The sequence below is a fragment of the Lytechinus variegatus genome, chromosome 7 (assembly GCF_018143015.1).
Source record: "Lytechinus variegatus isolate NC3 chromosome 7, Lvar_3.0, whole genome shotgun sequence".
NCBI classification, from domain to species: Eukaryota; Metazoa; Echinodermata; class Echinoidea; order Temnopleuroida; family Toxopneustidae; genus Lytechinus; species Lytechinus variegatus.
The window spans coordinates 45,205,125-45,222,434 of NC_054746.1; the positions used below are offsets into that span (position 1 = coordinate 45,205,125).

At 36.3% G+C, this 17,310-nt stretch overlaps 1 protein-coding gene across 2 annotated transcripts in view; it reads left to right on the top strand.

Annotated features, from left to right (window-relative positions):
• The window catches only part of LOC121419440 (bromodomain adjacent to zinc finger domain protein 1A-like), an 82,190-nt gene that overhangs the window by 53,453 nt on the left and 11,427 nt on the right, over positions 1-17,310 (top strand). Inside the window, exons 21-24 of one of the 2 annotated variants that reach the window (XM_041613913.1) lie at positions 310-528; positions 8,918-9,153; positions 13,061-13,504; positions 16,642-16,805. In XM_041613913.1, coding sequence (XP_041469847.1) covers positions 310-528; positions 8,918-9,153; positions 13,061-13,504; positions 16,642-16,805 — 1,063 coding nt within the window. The remainder of the gene's footprint in view (positions 1-309; positions 529-8,917; positions 9,154-13,060; positions 13,505-16,641; positions 16,806-17,310) is intronic. The other variant, XM_041613914.1, reaches the window with a different exon arrangement.

Below are 17,310 nucleotides of genomic sequence, written 5' to 3' on the forward strand. Positions count from 1 at the left end.
AAGATTACATTGTACCCTACTGCACAAGTTTTCTTGGCGCTCATGATCGGCGGCTGAGATCTTTGGGGGGGGGATTAGGGTAAAAATAACCTGGGTCTATTAGGGTTAGATGGAGCCAGCTACTTCAATTCGTATAGATATACAGAGCTCATTTTTTTTTAAAATTAAAATTGCTTTCCATTTTTAGTAATAGAATAGTCATTTAACTCTTTCTCAGATAAGATAAACAAATTACATTTGATATATTGATGGTGGTGTGGTCTGAATCTTTCTTGCTTTGCCATGTAATTTTTCCTCATTGTGTAAAAGGAAACTGGAAGCCATGAACCGTGTGGCCCGTAGGCGACTCCATGGTATCAACCTTGACCACAATGAGCTGTGTAGGTCGTGCGGACATGCCGGCCAGCTCATTCTCTGCCATGACTGCCCCATAGTCTACCACTGCGAATGTCTTGATCCTCCCTTATTAAAACTTAACCAAGATCAGTGGTACTGTCCACTATGTGTCCAGGATAGAGCTACCAATTGGTAAATCCCATCTTATGTCCTTTCAGAACTTTTGTCAAGTGCATCCCAAAACTAAAAGCCTGGCATGTGTCTTCCCGCCCATCCATCCATCCTGTTTCCTCAAATTAAAGAGCAACTCCTATTTTAATCCCTTTACATGTGTTATTTGGAATGTAATCATGTCTTGTGAAACCTGTATCAATTCTTGTTTTTTTGTAGGGTGGGGGGGGAGGGTAACTTTGGGGCCTGGAAGGAATACCCGTTACGATTCTGGACTAGAAGATTTAGCAAAATTCATTTCTGGGTACTGGAACTTAGAGCCACATTAAAACACTGCAGCAGCAGCACCAAGAGTTATAATAATAATGTGAACATTTGTAATGTGCCGGTATCCATCACAAAATGATGCTCATGGCGCAATAAAGAAAAGAAAAGAAGAAAACCTCGTAAAAAAGGAGGGAGAATAATAATTACTTGAAAGAACCCTTGTGCATGCATATGCCCTTTTCGCACCCTGCAATATTAGCAAAACTAATTTCATCTCAAGTTTTGTCCAAATTATTTCTAAAGCATTGATTCTTAATCTGAATTTCAACTATATCAAGCATCAGTAACAGCTTCATATTGGCTATGATCTTGAAATCATTGTTCAAATTCTCATACTGGGGAGTCTCACTCCGCTGTTTCCTTTTATACTTGTTTTGATATGGGCTGAAGTTGATAGCAGTTACATATGGCAAATGCAAACTCGAAGAACATTTTGCTGCGTTCTATGTTAATAGCGAACTCTAAGAATTCAAATGATGGCAAGATCAAAGGAAAAATACAGCTATTCAGATTCTCAATGTGGCTGAAATCCAGGTTCAAGATTGATTAAGTTAGATATTAGGGATTAAATCTAATGCATGAAGGTAAATGGTTCACATTATCTAGCTGTTAAAAAAAAAACTATTCCAAGACATTTACAGTATCCAATCTTTGGCTCTGAATTCTGAACCGGGACCTGCTTGGCCTGGAGAAGATCGTTCCAACTTTCCAGGCTCTGAGTTCCAGTCCGACCTGGCTCCTACCATGGGGGGGGGGGATAAGGATGGGGTTCAGAAAGGAGTTGTGACTCTTTTGAGAGAGGAGGGTTTCTCTGTAGGGAAATGCAAGTTACATTGAAAAAATATCAATCCAATGCTTCAAGGTAATGAGAACATGTCTTGGATAAGAGTAGTACCATCTCATTAGGTATTCAATATCCAGAAAAATGATAGCTCAGTGCCAGGAATTTCATATCTGACAGATGTGAGTGCTTTTCAAAACATGTTATTCTCACCAAGACAAGAGGGGCATGAATCTTTTCATTTGTATTGAATATTTGTTTCCCAGGGTCCTGTATCAATGGCATGTGTGAGAGAGCTAATGAATATTTTCAGTTTGGGTCAATTCCTCTTCTGATTCCATCCTTTTTTCAATGTGTGTAAAGCAAAGCCATTTGTGTTTAGGAACTATTCTCTGTCATCTATGTTTTGTGTTCTTGCATAAAGTGTCTTTTACAATAACGCTAACAATTTGCAAGGGATATGTGAATGTTTAAAAAATGGCTTCTTGTTTTCACCACTGCTGCTATATTGAATCCTGTACTGCAGGCGAGACTGCCAGAAGCATTCCATCTGTCTTTCAATATTCTTATTTTTTGCAAAACATGTGTGTCCATGAAAAGTGCACTTAGTTGCATTGTGGTATAGAATAGATTAAGAAAAAGGTGGCATTGTTTTTTTATTTTTATTTTGCCTGCATAGCAGAGGTGAGACTGTAGAGGCTGCTTTTTTAGACGGTGGCGGCGTCAACATCAAATTTTAACCTAAGGTTAAGTTTTTGAAATAACAAAGTTATGTTGACTTAGTTCATAAAACTTGGACATAAGGGTAATCAAGTATTACTGAACATCCTGCCTTTGGTTCCAGGTCACATGATTAAGGTCAAAGGTCATATATGGTCAATGATCTTAGACCATGTTGGGGTAATCATTATTGAAATCTTAACCTAAGGTTAAGTTTTTGAAATTTTATCATATAAGAAAGTATTTGGACCTAGTTAATGAAACTTACACATAAGAGCAATCATGTATCCCTGAATATCTGTCTGCATTCAGGCAGTGTTGTAGTCAAGGCTCAAACCTCCAAGGCCAAGGCCAAGGCCAAGGCTTTAATACCCAAGGCCAAGGCTTCAATAACCAAGGCTGAGGCCAAGGCATGGAAACCCAAGGCCAAGGCCAAGGCCTGAAAACCTCAAGGCCAAGGCCAAGGCATTTCAATTGTACAATATATGGAGAAAAAAATTAGACAACAATGCTTAGGCGGCATACATGACACACAGGACCAAATCATGTATAAAAGATGTGAGCAAGCAAAATTTTTTACCCTTGTACATTTAAAACGAAAATAATTTCATGATAGATCATGTAGATTTAGGCATAAAATTAAAATAAATATGTAGTTACCTTTGTACATTTAATTATTGTTCTAGGCGATTCACATTGCAATAATTATTACCAAGGTGATCTGATCCTGGCATGCCCATTCTCAACATATGTCTTTCTCCTCTACCTGGGACAGGGGAGGCAGAATGTTTTTTTTTTTGGGGGGGGGAGGTCAAAGCCAAAAATGCACTTACAGTATAAGTCAAAATGAGAATTTTGGTGCAGTTCAGCAAAGCTTTTTTAAGTGATTTCTAATTGATAAGACATATATTTTGATTTAGGCTTTAATTTCCCGCTATAGAAAGCATAGCGAGCAAGTGGTTTTGAAAAAAAAAATCAATTTTGAAGTTGTAAAACTCGATTTTGGGTCAATTATGGTGCTAATCACTGTTAAAAGGGCATCCTTGCGAGATGTTGTAATACATGTAAGATGCAATAAGAAATGAAATTTGAATATTTCAAGCTGTTTTTGTAATCATGAAAAAGGTGTGCATCTTACTAAACAAATTAACGCGAGCACAAAACACAAGCTGAAATTTTTACTGACCAGAAAAGGAGGCTGTTCTGGACTGCATTTAGTGACTCATAAATAGGATACATAACTCACCAATCAAATAATGCGAGCGCAAAGCGCGAGCTCAAAAATTTGTAATATTCCGACCTTAAAACTAGACATTCTAAGCATTTTTTTTTTGTAAATTGAATGCGAACCTTACTTAACAATAATTTATGCAAGCACAATCCAAAATTTGTTGATTTTGAAACCTAAAATTTTGCTCTGTATGCCATGCTTGGCCCCTCAAAATTGTTGGGCTCATCATGCCATTGATGCCATAGCCCATTTGGAAATGACGAAATTGAAATTTGTGTTTAAGTTTACCGAATCTTTTCAGAATATCATTAAGACTTAAGCATTCTTGTTGGTCAAAGAAAATAATACAAGGAAAACCTAATGGAATAGAAATCAACCTTGTTATCATTCTTTAGAGTAAGCTATTTTTAAGGTATGAAAATTGTTGTCAAAATTGCAGTCAAATCTGTCAGAATTATTCCTGTCATAAAATCACTATAATCAGTGGCGTACCGTGGGTCACGGCATTGGGGGGCACCAGCAAAAACTTGGAATTGCCTATGAGCGCGCGAAGCGCGCCCAGTTGCCAGGTATACTGACCTAATAGAGATATTTTTATAAGGACAGTGCCAATAAACGGACATGTATCTCACTTGTCAAATAATGCGAAAATTTTTGATATTCAAACCTAAAAAGGGACATTACAATCAATCTTTTGTAATCATGATACGTACCTGTCTCGCTAAATAATAAGAGCGCGAAGCGCAAACTGAAATTTTTGTAAATATTGACCCCAAACAGGAAGATTTTAAGGACTATATTTTAGGAATCTTTTATCTATTAAGATTATACACATCTAACCATAGTCATCTAATGGGAGTGCCAATAAGCGCTTGCTGATTTTGTTACAATTACATCTAAACATGCACATAAAGCGATTGTAATCATGATTAACATACCCATCTCACTAATCAAATCTTGCGAACGCGAAGCGCGAGCTGAAAATTTAGGAAATTCAGATCTGAAGAGGGGCATTTTAAGGCTTGTTTGTAGGAATTCAAGAAGACATTACGTAGTTCACTAACCAAATGATGCGAGCGCAAAGCGCGAGCTGAAAATTTTTGATATTCAGATCAGAAAACAGAAAAAGGGACATTTTAAGGACTCATTCTAGGAATTGATGGAGAGCAGACATCTTTCAGAAATCCACTACTGCGAACGTAAGCACGGACAGGAAATGTTTTATATTAAGACCTTAAAATGGGACAATCACTTAAAGTATTCATGAAAAAGAAGCATACTATTGTACATGTAAAAGAATAACTCGAAGTGCGAGCAAATATATTTGGTAGTTTGGTGTATATATGTTTGGTGGTAAGCGCATAGAGAACTAGACCAGTTATTATGCGCTTAATAAGTATCCTCTATTATTATTATTATTATTGACTTGAAAACGGGAGGTTTTAGTATAACAGGATTATATATCTCGGTAAACAGACAATGGGAGCGCCAGGAACAATGAAGACATATGCCCTGAGCAAGTTTCATTTATATGAAAGAAGTGTTTCTTATGTAATGTAACATAACATAATTATAACATATTATAATGAACATAAATGTCTTCTTTCCCACTACATTTCTCTTCCTTTCTCCCTCTTTTCCTCCTTTTTTTAGTCAGCCGATGGGGGGGGGGGGCACGTGCCCCCATTCCCCCCTGTAGTTACGCCACTGACTATAATCCTAATCATAATTATTATTATTGATATTGTCATTATCCTTATTAGTCATGATTACATCATATTACCAATAAATAATATTAATTTTCATCACTTCTCTTTGTTACATAATTATGTGATGATAATTGCAATTGATGGCACTGCTAAGTACACTTACTGCTTCTGCTGCTGCTGACTGGTAGTATTTAGTGTCATTAGATGTACAGAACAATTGAAACATTTATAATTACTTGTATAAAACAAATGAAAGTACAAAATACAAAATGCCTTGAAAAAGCCTTGAAAATGCCTTGAAAATGCCTTGAAATTTCAAGGCTCAAAATCCTCAAGGCCAAGGCCAAGGCCCTCTCAAGGCCAAGGCTTGAATGTTCAAGGCCAAGGCTTTGAAAAAATAGGCCTTAAGGCGCCTTAAGGCCAAGGCCGAGCATCAAGGCACTACAACACTGCATTCAGGTCACATGACCGAGATCAAAGGTCATGTAAGGTCAATGAACTTTGGCTCTGTTGAAGGTATTTGTTGAATTGGCATCATAACTTTGAAAGTTTATGGAATTAATCCATGAAATAAACATAAGGATAATCAAGCATCACTGAACATCCTGGGAATTTTTTTTAGGTCACATGACCTAGGTCAAAGGTCATTTAGGGTCAATGAACTTTGGGCATGTTGGGGGTATTTGTTGAATTACTATCGTAACTTTTGAAAGTTTATGGGTCTAGTTGAAAAAACTTGGACATAAGAGCAATCATGTATATCCCTGATTATCTGTCTACATTCAGGTCACATTACCAAGGTCAAAGGTCATTTAGGGTCAATTAACTTTGGCTGTGTTGGATTTATTTGTTGAATTGGCATCTTAACTTTGAAAGAGTATGGATCTAATTCATGAAATAAACATAGGGTAATCAAGCATGAATAATTGTTTTTGCACATAGTTCATATTAGGACATTAGACATAGTATTTTATTATCATCTGAATGTTTTCTTTTGTGAATGCGTATTCAATTAGCTATTTTCAAAGTCAGCACTGCTGCTATATTGAATAGCGTAACGCAGGTGAGACTGCCAGAAGCATTCCACTTGTAGATAATTTGTTTCTTCTTAGACAAAGTGTGTTGTTGGAAACTGACCTTTACTCTTTTAATCAATGTATAATGATTGTATGTCATAACCTTGATGATTAGTTGTTCATTCTGATTTATTAACATGTTCTCGTCTTAACTTTTGTGTTTTTTTATATTTTAACATAAATATGAAGTTGCTACATGCACTTAATATGGCTCAGAACAATTATTCTTTAAGATCTCTTGATATTAAAATATTCGTCCAGCACTTGTTCCTTTATGACCTGCTTTAATACTGAGTTTTGCAAATTATATAATCTGCATAATCACATATACCTAAAGGGCACTAGTATTCAACCCGGCAAAATTCAAAGATTTTTACATATTCACCAAAATATTTATAAAAAGGGAATTTATCTTAATTTCATACCTTTGATATTTCCAGGGTAATCTGTTGTTGGTATTTCCCTTATCAATCTGTCGACTGTATGCGCGGAGGATCGAATTATGCGGCAATGGCCTGTTGCACTGAATGGCACTACTATTCAACCTAGTGAGGAAAGATAGCAAATCTCAAAAGGGTTTAGATTGCCAAATTAGATCTAGATCTATGTAAGTCTCTGGCTTTGATTAATTCCCTGTTTTAGTCTCGTCCCAAATGGTCTAGTCCATAGTCGGATGGGACAAGGGCAGATTGAGAAACAGGGCCATCTTTCATCGCTAGGTTGAATACTAGTGCCGACGGATTGAAAACTAGTGCCAAAAACCGTTGCGGTATAATTCGATCGCCCCCGCACACAGTCGACTGGTTGAAGAAAAAAATAACGCAAAAAGAATAACCAGCATTTGCTCTTTGAAATAAGACAGGTCTGAAATTCATGTAAAATCCATATTTCTATATATTTGAAGAAACTCTCCAAACGGGTCCAATACTAGAGCCCTTACGGTATTCAAAGTGGATCAATACAAATCTATATGACATGACTGCAACTTGATTTCAAAGCTTCTTAATATATGACCAGCCACCTCCAAACCAACATAAAAGCTGCCAGGAAAGGTTCTCTGTAAATATCAACAACATATATTTTTTTCGACAAAATACAATTCCCCAGCTTATCTGAAAGAGTAATTCCTCTTCTTCACACTGTTTTTAAGTTGTAATAGGTGAATGGGAAACAAGAGTTCCATTGACACTATTTTTTGCAGACTTGATAGTTCATTGAGATAGCGCAGTGTACACATGCCATTCTTGAGTGAACCCCGTACTTCAAGAACTTCAAAAATTGTTTTCTCATTTATTCTGAATAACTTAGACTGCATTCGATCAAATACTTGTGAGGGTAATTGTTGATCAATTTATATAGTGCATTTATATAGCGCTTAATACAAATGTTTCTAAGCACTTCATACTATTACCCCGGCTTTAGCACGGCTACCTTGATCGGGTGCATCGAGCATTCAAGGAATTCCTTCCTACTGGGTACTCATTTACTACACCTGGGTCAAGAGTGGCAAATGTAGATAAACGCCTTGCCAAAGGACACCATTGCTGTGGTGGGATTTGAACCCCGGACCTTGTGGTTCGAAGACTTTATATCCACTTAGCCACAACACCTCTTTTTGGTGACTTATTTTATGTTTTTGGGTGGTTGGTCACATATTTTCATGTTTTTAGGTTGATCTTTTAATGATATATAATTCTTTGTCTTCATATCAGTAGTAGAACATACAATTGTAATTTCAAGAGAGATTTTTTTAAAAAAATATTATTGTCCTTTTTAAATGACAAGTATGCATATTAGCATCTCTATAAATTTATGTTATCATTGTTTAAAGAGATTTTGAAATTGCATGCCACTCCCCACCAAAAAATGACAAAAAACAAACCCCCAAAAATATAAATTTGAAAAAAAAAATATTAGATTATGTAGCATTATGTCAATTACAGAAAGTGACAATCAAAACAAAGAAAACAATTCTCTTTTTCAGCCTCTAATAGTACTTCCATGCTGTTCTCAACTTGATGCCCCTGTATTTAACGTTCATTGGTGTGCATGAAATGTTCATTTTACTAATCATATTGTCTCAAAACTCAATAGAACTGCATGTCTGATTAATTAGTAATAATTCTTTGAATAAAGATATACATGCACGATTTGACATGCATCCTTTCTTGTGATGTGCATGAGAGATGGAGTATCTTACATCCTCAGGCATAGGATTAGCCAGTGATATATTGACATAAGTGTAACATTTAAGGAATTTTATTTGTAGGCTTCAGCAAACACTTCATGCTTGATTAGCATAGCTTTACAAAATATATTTGAGAATGTATCTTTCCTTTTCATATTCGCGGCAAAATGCATTTAAACACTCTTTGAAAATGATTTTTCTCCCTCCCCTCCCTCCCTCCCTCCTTGTAATGGAAGTTCTTTCAAAACATATTAATCAATAAATCAAATTATACAAAAATATAATCCACTGGATAAACTTATCCAGTATTGAAATATATATATTTATAACGTGTTAAAGTGTTAATTAAATCTGCGTGTTGAATTCAAATTTGTGCAGTGCTGAATCGGAGGAAGAAATGGAAAGTGAAGATGATGATGCGATAGAGCATGATGACGTCTGCTCCCGATGTGGTCATGGAGGTGAATTGATATGTTGTGATAATTGTCCTAAGGCCTTTCATATGGAGTGTTGTAAACCAGTTGTACGCAAGGTGCCAAAGGGACATTGGGAATGTGAGAGCTGCAAGAAAGGATCCAAGTCAGCTGCCATTAGGGTACCAACAGGCATCAAAGGTGGGCTTTTCTATCATATTTTTTTTTTGATTTTAGGTATAGATGGTGGTCAACCAATGTATGCGACTTCATGTATAACACACAATGCAGATTATTTTCCTCTTATTCATTTTCATTGACCCTAATGCTTCTGAAGTGGGGAGCATTATGACCCTCTTGACATTTTTCTAGATCTGTTGCACAGAATTTTTGACTGCACTGCTTGATGATTTACTTTCAAGTATCGCACAACTTACGAAATTATGTAATATTGTGTAAGAGTATATGAGACCCCAAATTGCTCAAAAACGTGATTTCATGTATAAAGTAAAAAACAAAACGAATGGTATTTTAATCATGAAACCTGGGTTTAACCCTAGTCTAAACTAGAATTTTAAACCACATTTCTATGGAATGCTTGCTGAATAAATCTTTCATATTCATGGCAATTATAATATATCAATTAATACATTAAAATTCATTATACTTCTGTATTTTTATATTCTTCCCATTTCACTAATTATAATTTTTGATAAATTTTTGCAGCAGGATAAGGGAATATGTTGACAACTTGCACTTCATAAAAGTGTGGTCTAAGTTAACCCAGGTCATAGATTTAAATCTAGATATATCATTTATTTATATATCATATTTATATCATAGAGATATATTTACTAATGTGCAGACTCGCAGTAGGCGGGCATACTTCTCGTCTGTGATTGCACGGAGCATGCTTGGCTATTGCTGGATAGGTCTAGATTTTCAAAAGTACCCGGATGTTCACTTTGCTCACATGATATTACGCTGTCAAAAAGAGATGCCGTCTCCAGCCTTTATCTTGAAGAAAAGAATCCAACGTCATTACAATTGATATTATGAATGACAATTTGTATCTGAATAAACAATGTGATAAACCTGGATATTACTGTTGTTAATATGACATTTTTACATGACTTCTCTGGATTAAATAAATTATAAATCTTTTGCATTAACAACTGTCTGTTATAGGCCTATATAGGTTTACTTATTGGGATACACATGAATGATACATTTATTTTATGATTAATATCCAATCACACCAAACAGCTCTTACTCATGGTGTGAAAAGTGATAAAGGAATCCAATAAAAGTGATAAAGGAATCCAATAAAACTAGAACTCGGAAGGCATGCATAAATCATTCACAGGCGGAACTTGTGCATCAACGGTTATTTATTTATTTTTATTTTGATGTTTTATTTTTTCATTCATTCATTCATTCATTCATTCATTCATTCATTCATTCATTCATTCATTCATTCATTCATTCATTCATTCATTCATTCATTCATTCATCCATTCATCCGTTCATTCATTCATTTGATGGTAGATGTACTTAGGGACCTACATGTAATGCTGCAGTTGGAGGTCACATGGTAAGGTCAAAGGGAATTTTCAGGTCAATGTTAAAGTTTCCTGCAAGACTCTAATGACACATAATTCTGCAACCGTAATTTATTTTTCACCCAAACTCGGGTTGTAGATATTTCTTAGGTGGCCTGCATGTTATGGTGCAGTCAGAAGTCACTTGGTCATGTCAAAGGTCATTTTGAGGTTATTGTTATGACATAATTCTGCAACCATAAGTCACTTTGAACCAAACTTGGGTTGGAGCTGTACTTGGGAGACCTGCATGCTATTGTGTTCAGAGGTCACATGTTAAGATCAAAGGTCATTTTGAGTTCATTATTTAAGTCTACGTGCAAGACTTATGACAAATGTTATTCCATTCCAGTTATTTAACAAGGAACTTTAAATACAATTCTGTTGCGTGCACTCGCAAATCACAATTTTTCTTGTTACTTTCACAAGTGGGTGAGACACAACATCGCTTATGACTTGTCTATTTTTTTTTTATTCATTTATTTATCTATTAATTATATTCAGTTTTATTTAACAGTACAGTCTTCAGTGTTTTAGTCCTGCTTTTACAAAAGAGCTAGCCCTGTGGCTGTGTACATAAAAAATGATTTACAAAATATATACTAAACAAATAATGTCTACAATGCAGAAACAACATATTGATGATTTCACATTAAAAACATTCAGTGTTAATAGAAAGGTTGACAAATTAGTCAAAAGACAACAAGTTATCTGCCTCTCTTCTCATGATTTCCCTACTCTAAATGCATCGTCCTTTTCCACATTTGTTCTCAAGACCCATTTGTTTGAAAATAATATTTATATAATTTGGTAATTTCTATATACTATATGTAATTTTCTTTAATTTGTATGAAATATTTAGTATAATTCGTATAAATTACTCAGTATTTTGATCTTTGATTATATGCTCTATTTAGCTAGTAGTATTGAGGGCATCTCTACACTTGTTCTTGGTGAGCCTCCCGTTTTACCATCAATGCTAAAATTTGTGTTATACAGTGTGAATCAAAAAAAAGTTTACACTTACAATAAATCCTGTAAAATTTTTACATTTTTAATATCCTGAACATTTTTCCACATTTTAACATTGGTACAGATCCATTAAAGCTAATGACGATATAACTGTTGAAAAATATTTCCGCTTGAGTGAGCATCACTTACTTTTGAAAAGCTAGTGAAAAATGATTTGCGCAGAACTTTGAAATAGTTATATGAATAAAAGTAGACCTTAATCATGAAAAACATGTTGAATTTAGCTTGTAAAATTGATTTGAAAACATCTTTTACCTTTTTTTTACTTGTTACCTTGCCCAAAACACTTCGAAGAGTGCATTACGCCCCACCCCACTCCCCCACACACCGAGGCCATCTTGACAATATTTGCTTTACACTGAGCTGTGATTTACATGAAATGGCTTAGGCTTCACTTACATTTTGTTAATCATTATAAAGCTTGGGGAAAAGTGTGGAGAAACAAGTATTAATGAAAAATGAAATGTAAACCCAATTCAAATTATAAAAACTTAGTGAAAAATAATGCTGGAGTTATCTGATATAAACTTATGTTCAGATTCAGTTATGACTTAGATCCAGCTGGCACAAAAAGGGTAAAGGTTGTGCTTACTAAGTGTTGAAATTTCAATTTGGGTGGCAAAATTGTAATAAAATGCTTGAATGTATCCGTTTCATTTTTATTGACCAAAAGTGCAAGGGAAATGTATGAAAAATGTTTCGCAGGGTAAGTATGATTTCGCCCTTTCCCCTTGACACAGCATGAAAACGAGCATTTCTGCACAAACAGATTTCTGCGAGCTTTACAAAAATGGACAGTGCCCACTCAAGTGTAACATTCTGTCAAAACTTTGACTTTCATTGGTTAGATGAGATCCAAAATACCCTCATGTTGTATATTTTTGAATTCCCAGGGCTTTTTCAAAGTGTAAACTTTTTTGATACGCTCTGTATAATTAAGTTTTGGGTTTTCAGAGTAGGCCTACTTTAAATTGTTCTCATCGATCGGAATATAATGAATTCCCAAAATCTCTAGGCCTATTTGGCACTAAAAATGAATTATCTAGAATGACTTTTTATTGTTCCAACTTGTTTACTGTTTGTTTTCCCTTCACTTTAAGTCAGAATCATTTTTTTTTGTTTGTTTTTAGGGGGTGAAGTGAAGTGATTTTCTGTTTTGTAAAGAGTATGTAAAGACACCATCCGTACTCTTGTGGGGTTATATGTCATCTTAAATGCTAGGGCAGAGCCGCATTGTTGACAAAGGATTTTGGACAGAACATTAATGCTGAATGTTGATGATTTTATCCCCCCATTTTTCACTACCTTTTACCATATTTTGCAATATTTTAACAAGACTATTTTATTGTTTTGTGCAGGCAAGAGGAAAGGGACTTTCGGAATGTGTTGGAAGGCAGTGTCATATTAATTGTTTTGTGTTTTACAAAATATTTATGATAAATATGTTTTGAAATGATACTTGCTCCCATGTCTAGGACCAGCTAAGAAGTTTGCCTCTAAACCTGCCAAGAAGGAGAATCCTAAAAGTCAACCCAAGGCTGAAGAGAAGGCGGGTTCTAGGAGCCGGTCTCAGAGTAGGGGACGTCAATCCAGACAGAATACACCAGAACCAAGCCAGTCAACTAAAGCCTCCAAGAAAGATTCTCAACCTGTCTTGGGTGCTAGTGGAAAGAAAGGTCAGCAGAGCTCTCAAGATAAGAAAGGGCAACAGTCTTTATCATCCCAGGAAACTAGAGGAAGGTCAAAGTTTCAAGAGAAGGGAGGTCGGGGGTCATCCTTGGAGAGGAGGGGTCAGAAACGAAGTATTAGAATGGATTCTACAGACTCAGAGTCATCGCAGGAAGAAGAAGTCCAGAAGAAGAAGAATTCTGGAAAGGCTCTTTTCAAAGTAGCCCTTAATGGAAGCATGAATGCAGATGGTTAGTGTGATCATGTCTTTCATTATTTTATGGTCCTTCTTTCTTGTCCATCTTGTACAAATGAATGACAGGTACATGTATTTGGTCAAAACTTGACATGATGCACAACCTTCCTATTTTTGTGGTCCTGGGATGGCTCCCTTTTGGACTCGTAGAAGGAATATTATTGTGATATAATTCAGGATTTTTCAATTTTTCCAAGCAAGACATTTGACTTTCTTACCATGATTTCATTGTCCTCCTTCTTTATGTAATCATCAGTAATTAACCTTGGCTTTGTGTATTCCTAGCACACATAGAGTGCATACAGGAAGTATATACCGTATTTGCCGGCGTAAAGGCCGCGGCGGCGTATAAGCCGCACCCCCGATTTTGCGAATCATCTTTGAAAAAAAAAATGCATGACAGAATTCCCGGCGAAGTCGGACAAAATCTTGGTTGGAAAATTGTTCAACGATTGCCGCGGAATGGGAAATAAAAAACACGCATGCTTTAATTCTTCTAACTTACTACCGTATTTCATCTATTTCGGAAGGCGACGCAAGGAAAATAATCCACCATCGACGTGAAGAAGCGGCCGTGGTAATCAAGCGCTGCAGAGCTAGAGGTAAACGAGAGCTGCGGAGGTAAACAAGCGCTGCGGAGGTAAACAAGCGTGGCGGAGATAAACAAGCGCTGCGGAGGTAAACAAGCGTGGCGGAGATAAACAAGTGCTGCGACGGTAAACAAGCACGGCGAATGTTTCATTTCTTTCAATTAACGTCTTCTTTTCTTACAAATAAAGTTGAATAAATACACAAGCACGGGCGGTGTTTCAATGTTTGTTTTTATTGAAGTCGGCGATGTCGTATGAGAGAAATAAAGACCGGGAATAAAGACTGAGAGAGAGAGGTAAAGACCAAGTGAAATAAAGACATTGGCGGCGCGGAAGCCCAAAAAATTAGAGGGGGTCTACCTGAAATTTTGTGATGGACAAATGCAAAATAATTTGACAAGCAAAAAATAATAATAAAAATAAAAAAGGTCATCAACCTAAATTTTAGGAGGGGGGGGGGGAACAAGAGACATTTTAAGGGGGGTCCACCAGAGTTTAGGGGGGGGTGCAGGAAACAAAATTGACAAGCAAAAAAAAAAGTTATCAATTTAGGGGGGATCGTCCTCATCTCAAATTGTAACAATGTAACAAATGTAAAATAATTTGACAAGCAACAAAAAAAAAATCAACCTAAATTTAATGGGGGAAAGAGACATTTTAAGGGGGGTCCACCAGAATTTAGGGGGGGGGACGCAGGAAACAAAATTGACAAGCAAAAAAAAAGGTTATCAACTAAAAATTTAGGGTCCCCCCCATCTCATTTTTGGGGGGACCTGCATGCCCCCCCCCCGCCGCCTATGAATAAAGATGAACACTGATTCTTTCTTGGAAGTTTGTGGTCTTGAAAAAGACCGTTATTAATTCACGCACAAAGCAATTTCAAATGACATACCTTGTCATGTTTCCTCGATCTCTTCCTGAGCGGGAAAATATTGAAGGCGGCATGATATCATTTTTTTAATACTTACGCTATTTTTCCACCTGCAATAGAATATTAAATTGCATGCAAACATCGTGTATCACCGTGTCATCATTATTATCGCACGCAAATCGTGCATCATCATTTACTATTGTCAACATAAACATGCTCTATCATCATCCTCATCGTCATCATCATCATAATCCAGAATGCCTAACAAGTTAAAATCTAAATCACTCATCTCAATGTTGTAACTTTAATTATCATTTTCAAATAGCAATTCATTGACACAATCGTACTTATATCATTATTGTCACCATTATCATCACATAATTCATCCAAACTATTATTCACAACCAACCAGCCTAATCAGATCATCACTACTACCGCCATTTCCCGCAGCAGACCACAGCACACATCGCAAGGTAGGTTTTTATTATTATTTATTGGCCGATGAGACTTGGAGATGCAAAACAAAAAAAAGATCAAAAGGTAAATATTTTCATTTTATTTTCCATTACGATCGATGACGATGTAAAAATAAATTTGAAAAATGTAGAGCGAGGTGCTGGTGCTGCTAATCTTCCTGGCTCCTGCAAGGAAGATAGAAATGAAAACATGTTAAATCAATGTTCCACATAATTTCATAAATAAATAGTAATGACATTCATTACAATTACAATGCTTTTTGTCGACAAAAGTCTACCAATGCACGTCTTGGATCGCCGCGAACAAGCTGCCTGCAACTGGCAAGTACCCTGCATACGAGCGCTAGAGCGCGAGCGCGGAAGCCATGCATTTCAAACGTATTAAACATGACATTGCCGGCCGGCCCCAGACAGAGTCAGATCGCTGGCACGGTCTCTGAGCTACTGCGTTTATGGAAACAAATTTACACCTATGCAGAATTGAATTTGAGGAGTAAGATATCACGTACTGGTACTGAAAATGTTTGATTAAATAAGTTAAGATTTTTACTGTTTCATCCTATAAACGCGCTGTTTTAACTACCATTACAATGAAAGCGTCACTGTAGTCCCATACGTACGCACACGCGATGTTTTGACCACGTATTCAGCGTTCGCTGGACGCGGCTTTTGACTATCGTCACGTATAGGCCGCACCCCGACTTTGCTTCATTTTCTCATAAAAAAAAAGTGCGGCCTATACACCGGCAAATACGGTATACAAGACATTAAAGAAACTAAATAATTCCTAATCTGGCTATCATAAAATCTACTGAATTACATATGGCAATGCTTCAATGATAACAATTCATTACTTTATCTTGAGAGATGAGATGATATACTTCCTTTGATATAAATTTCTGATACTTTTGGTTTGTTTTATTTATTTTAACAGTAAATGAAACCTGAAAAATTAATTTGCACTCTTGTACTAAAGTCAATGAGGCAACAGCACTTGGACATTCATTTGTCTAAAATTATTTGAGAAATGTGAATGCCAATTAAACTACAAGGAATGGTGTCATCTCATCTCTCAGAATTGTTTTTTTATGATCAATGTATGGTGGTCTTTCTGTTAAATAATAAAAAAAGCTGGGTGGACTGTACATGATGAAAATATCTTGTCTATGCAATAATAACACATAAATCCTTTCAGATTCAGCTTCTGATTCATCAGGGCCATCAGCTAAGAATCGCAGATCATCCAGTGGACGTGGTCGAGGGGATCTAACACAGATCAACAAGTGTGAAGCATTATTAAAGGAACTCATCAAGCATCCAGATGCACGTCCATTCCTTAATGCTGTCAGCAAAAAAGCAGTAAGTAGAAATATTTTTATTGGGCTTTTCCACAGATCAAGGTTAGTTTTAATTAGCAACCCAACAATGATATAGAATGTGCACACCATAGTAACCTGAGGCCGACTATCTCTAGGCTGGATCTAGTTTTATGTAGTTCTAGGATTTACACATTCAATCAGGCCATATTTACTATCAGTAACTGGGATACATCCCTTGAATCTATGCTATCCATCCACATGAATGACTTCACCTAAGACAACACACAAAATTCCTTGCATGGCATTCATCTCCCCTTCAGTGGCACTTTCAGTCACTCATGCAAAGAGTCTTCATTATCCTCTTTTCACTTCGTGCTCACTGAGTTGGATGTCTCAGATCAGTGCTCTTACCAACCTTAAAATTTTAATGTTTGGTTGCTCTTACATTAGACATTTTTGATTCCTATTTGACTCATGGTTTTATTGTCTCACCTGCACAGCAGAGTGAGACTATAGGCGCCGCTTTTCCGATGGCGACGGCGGCG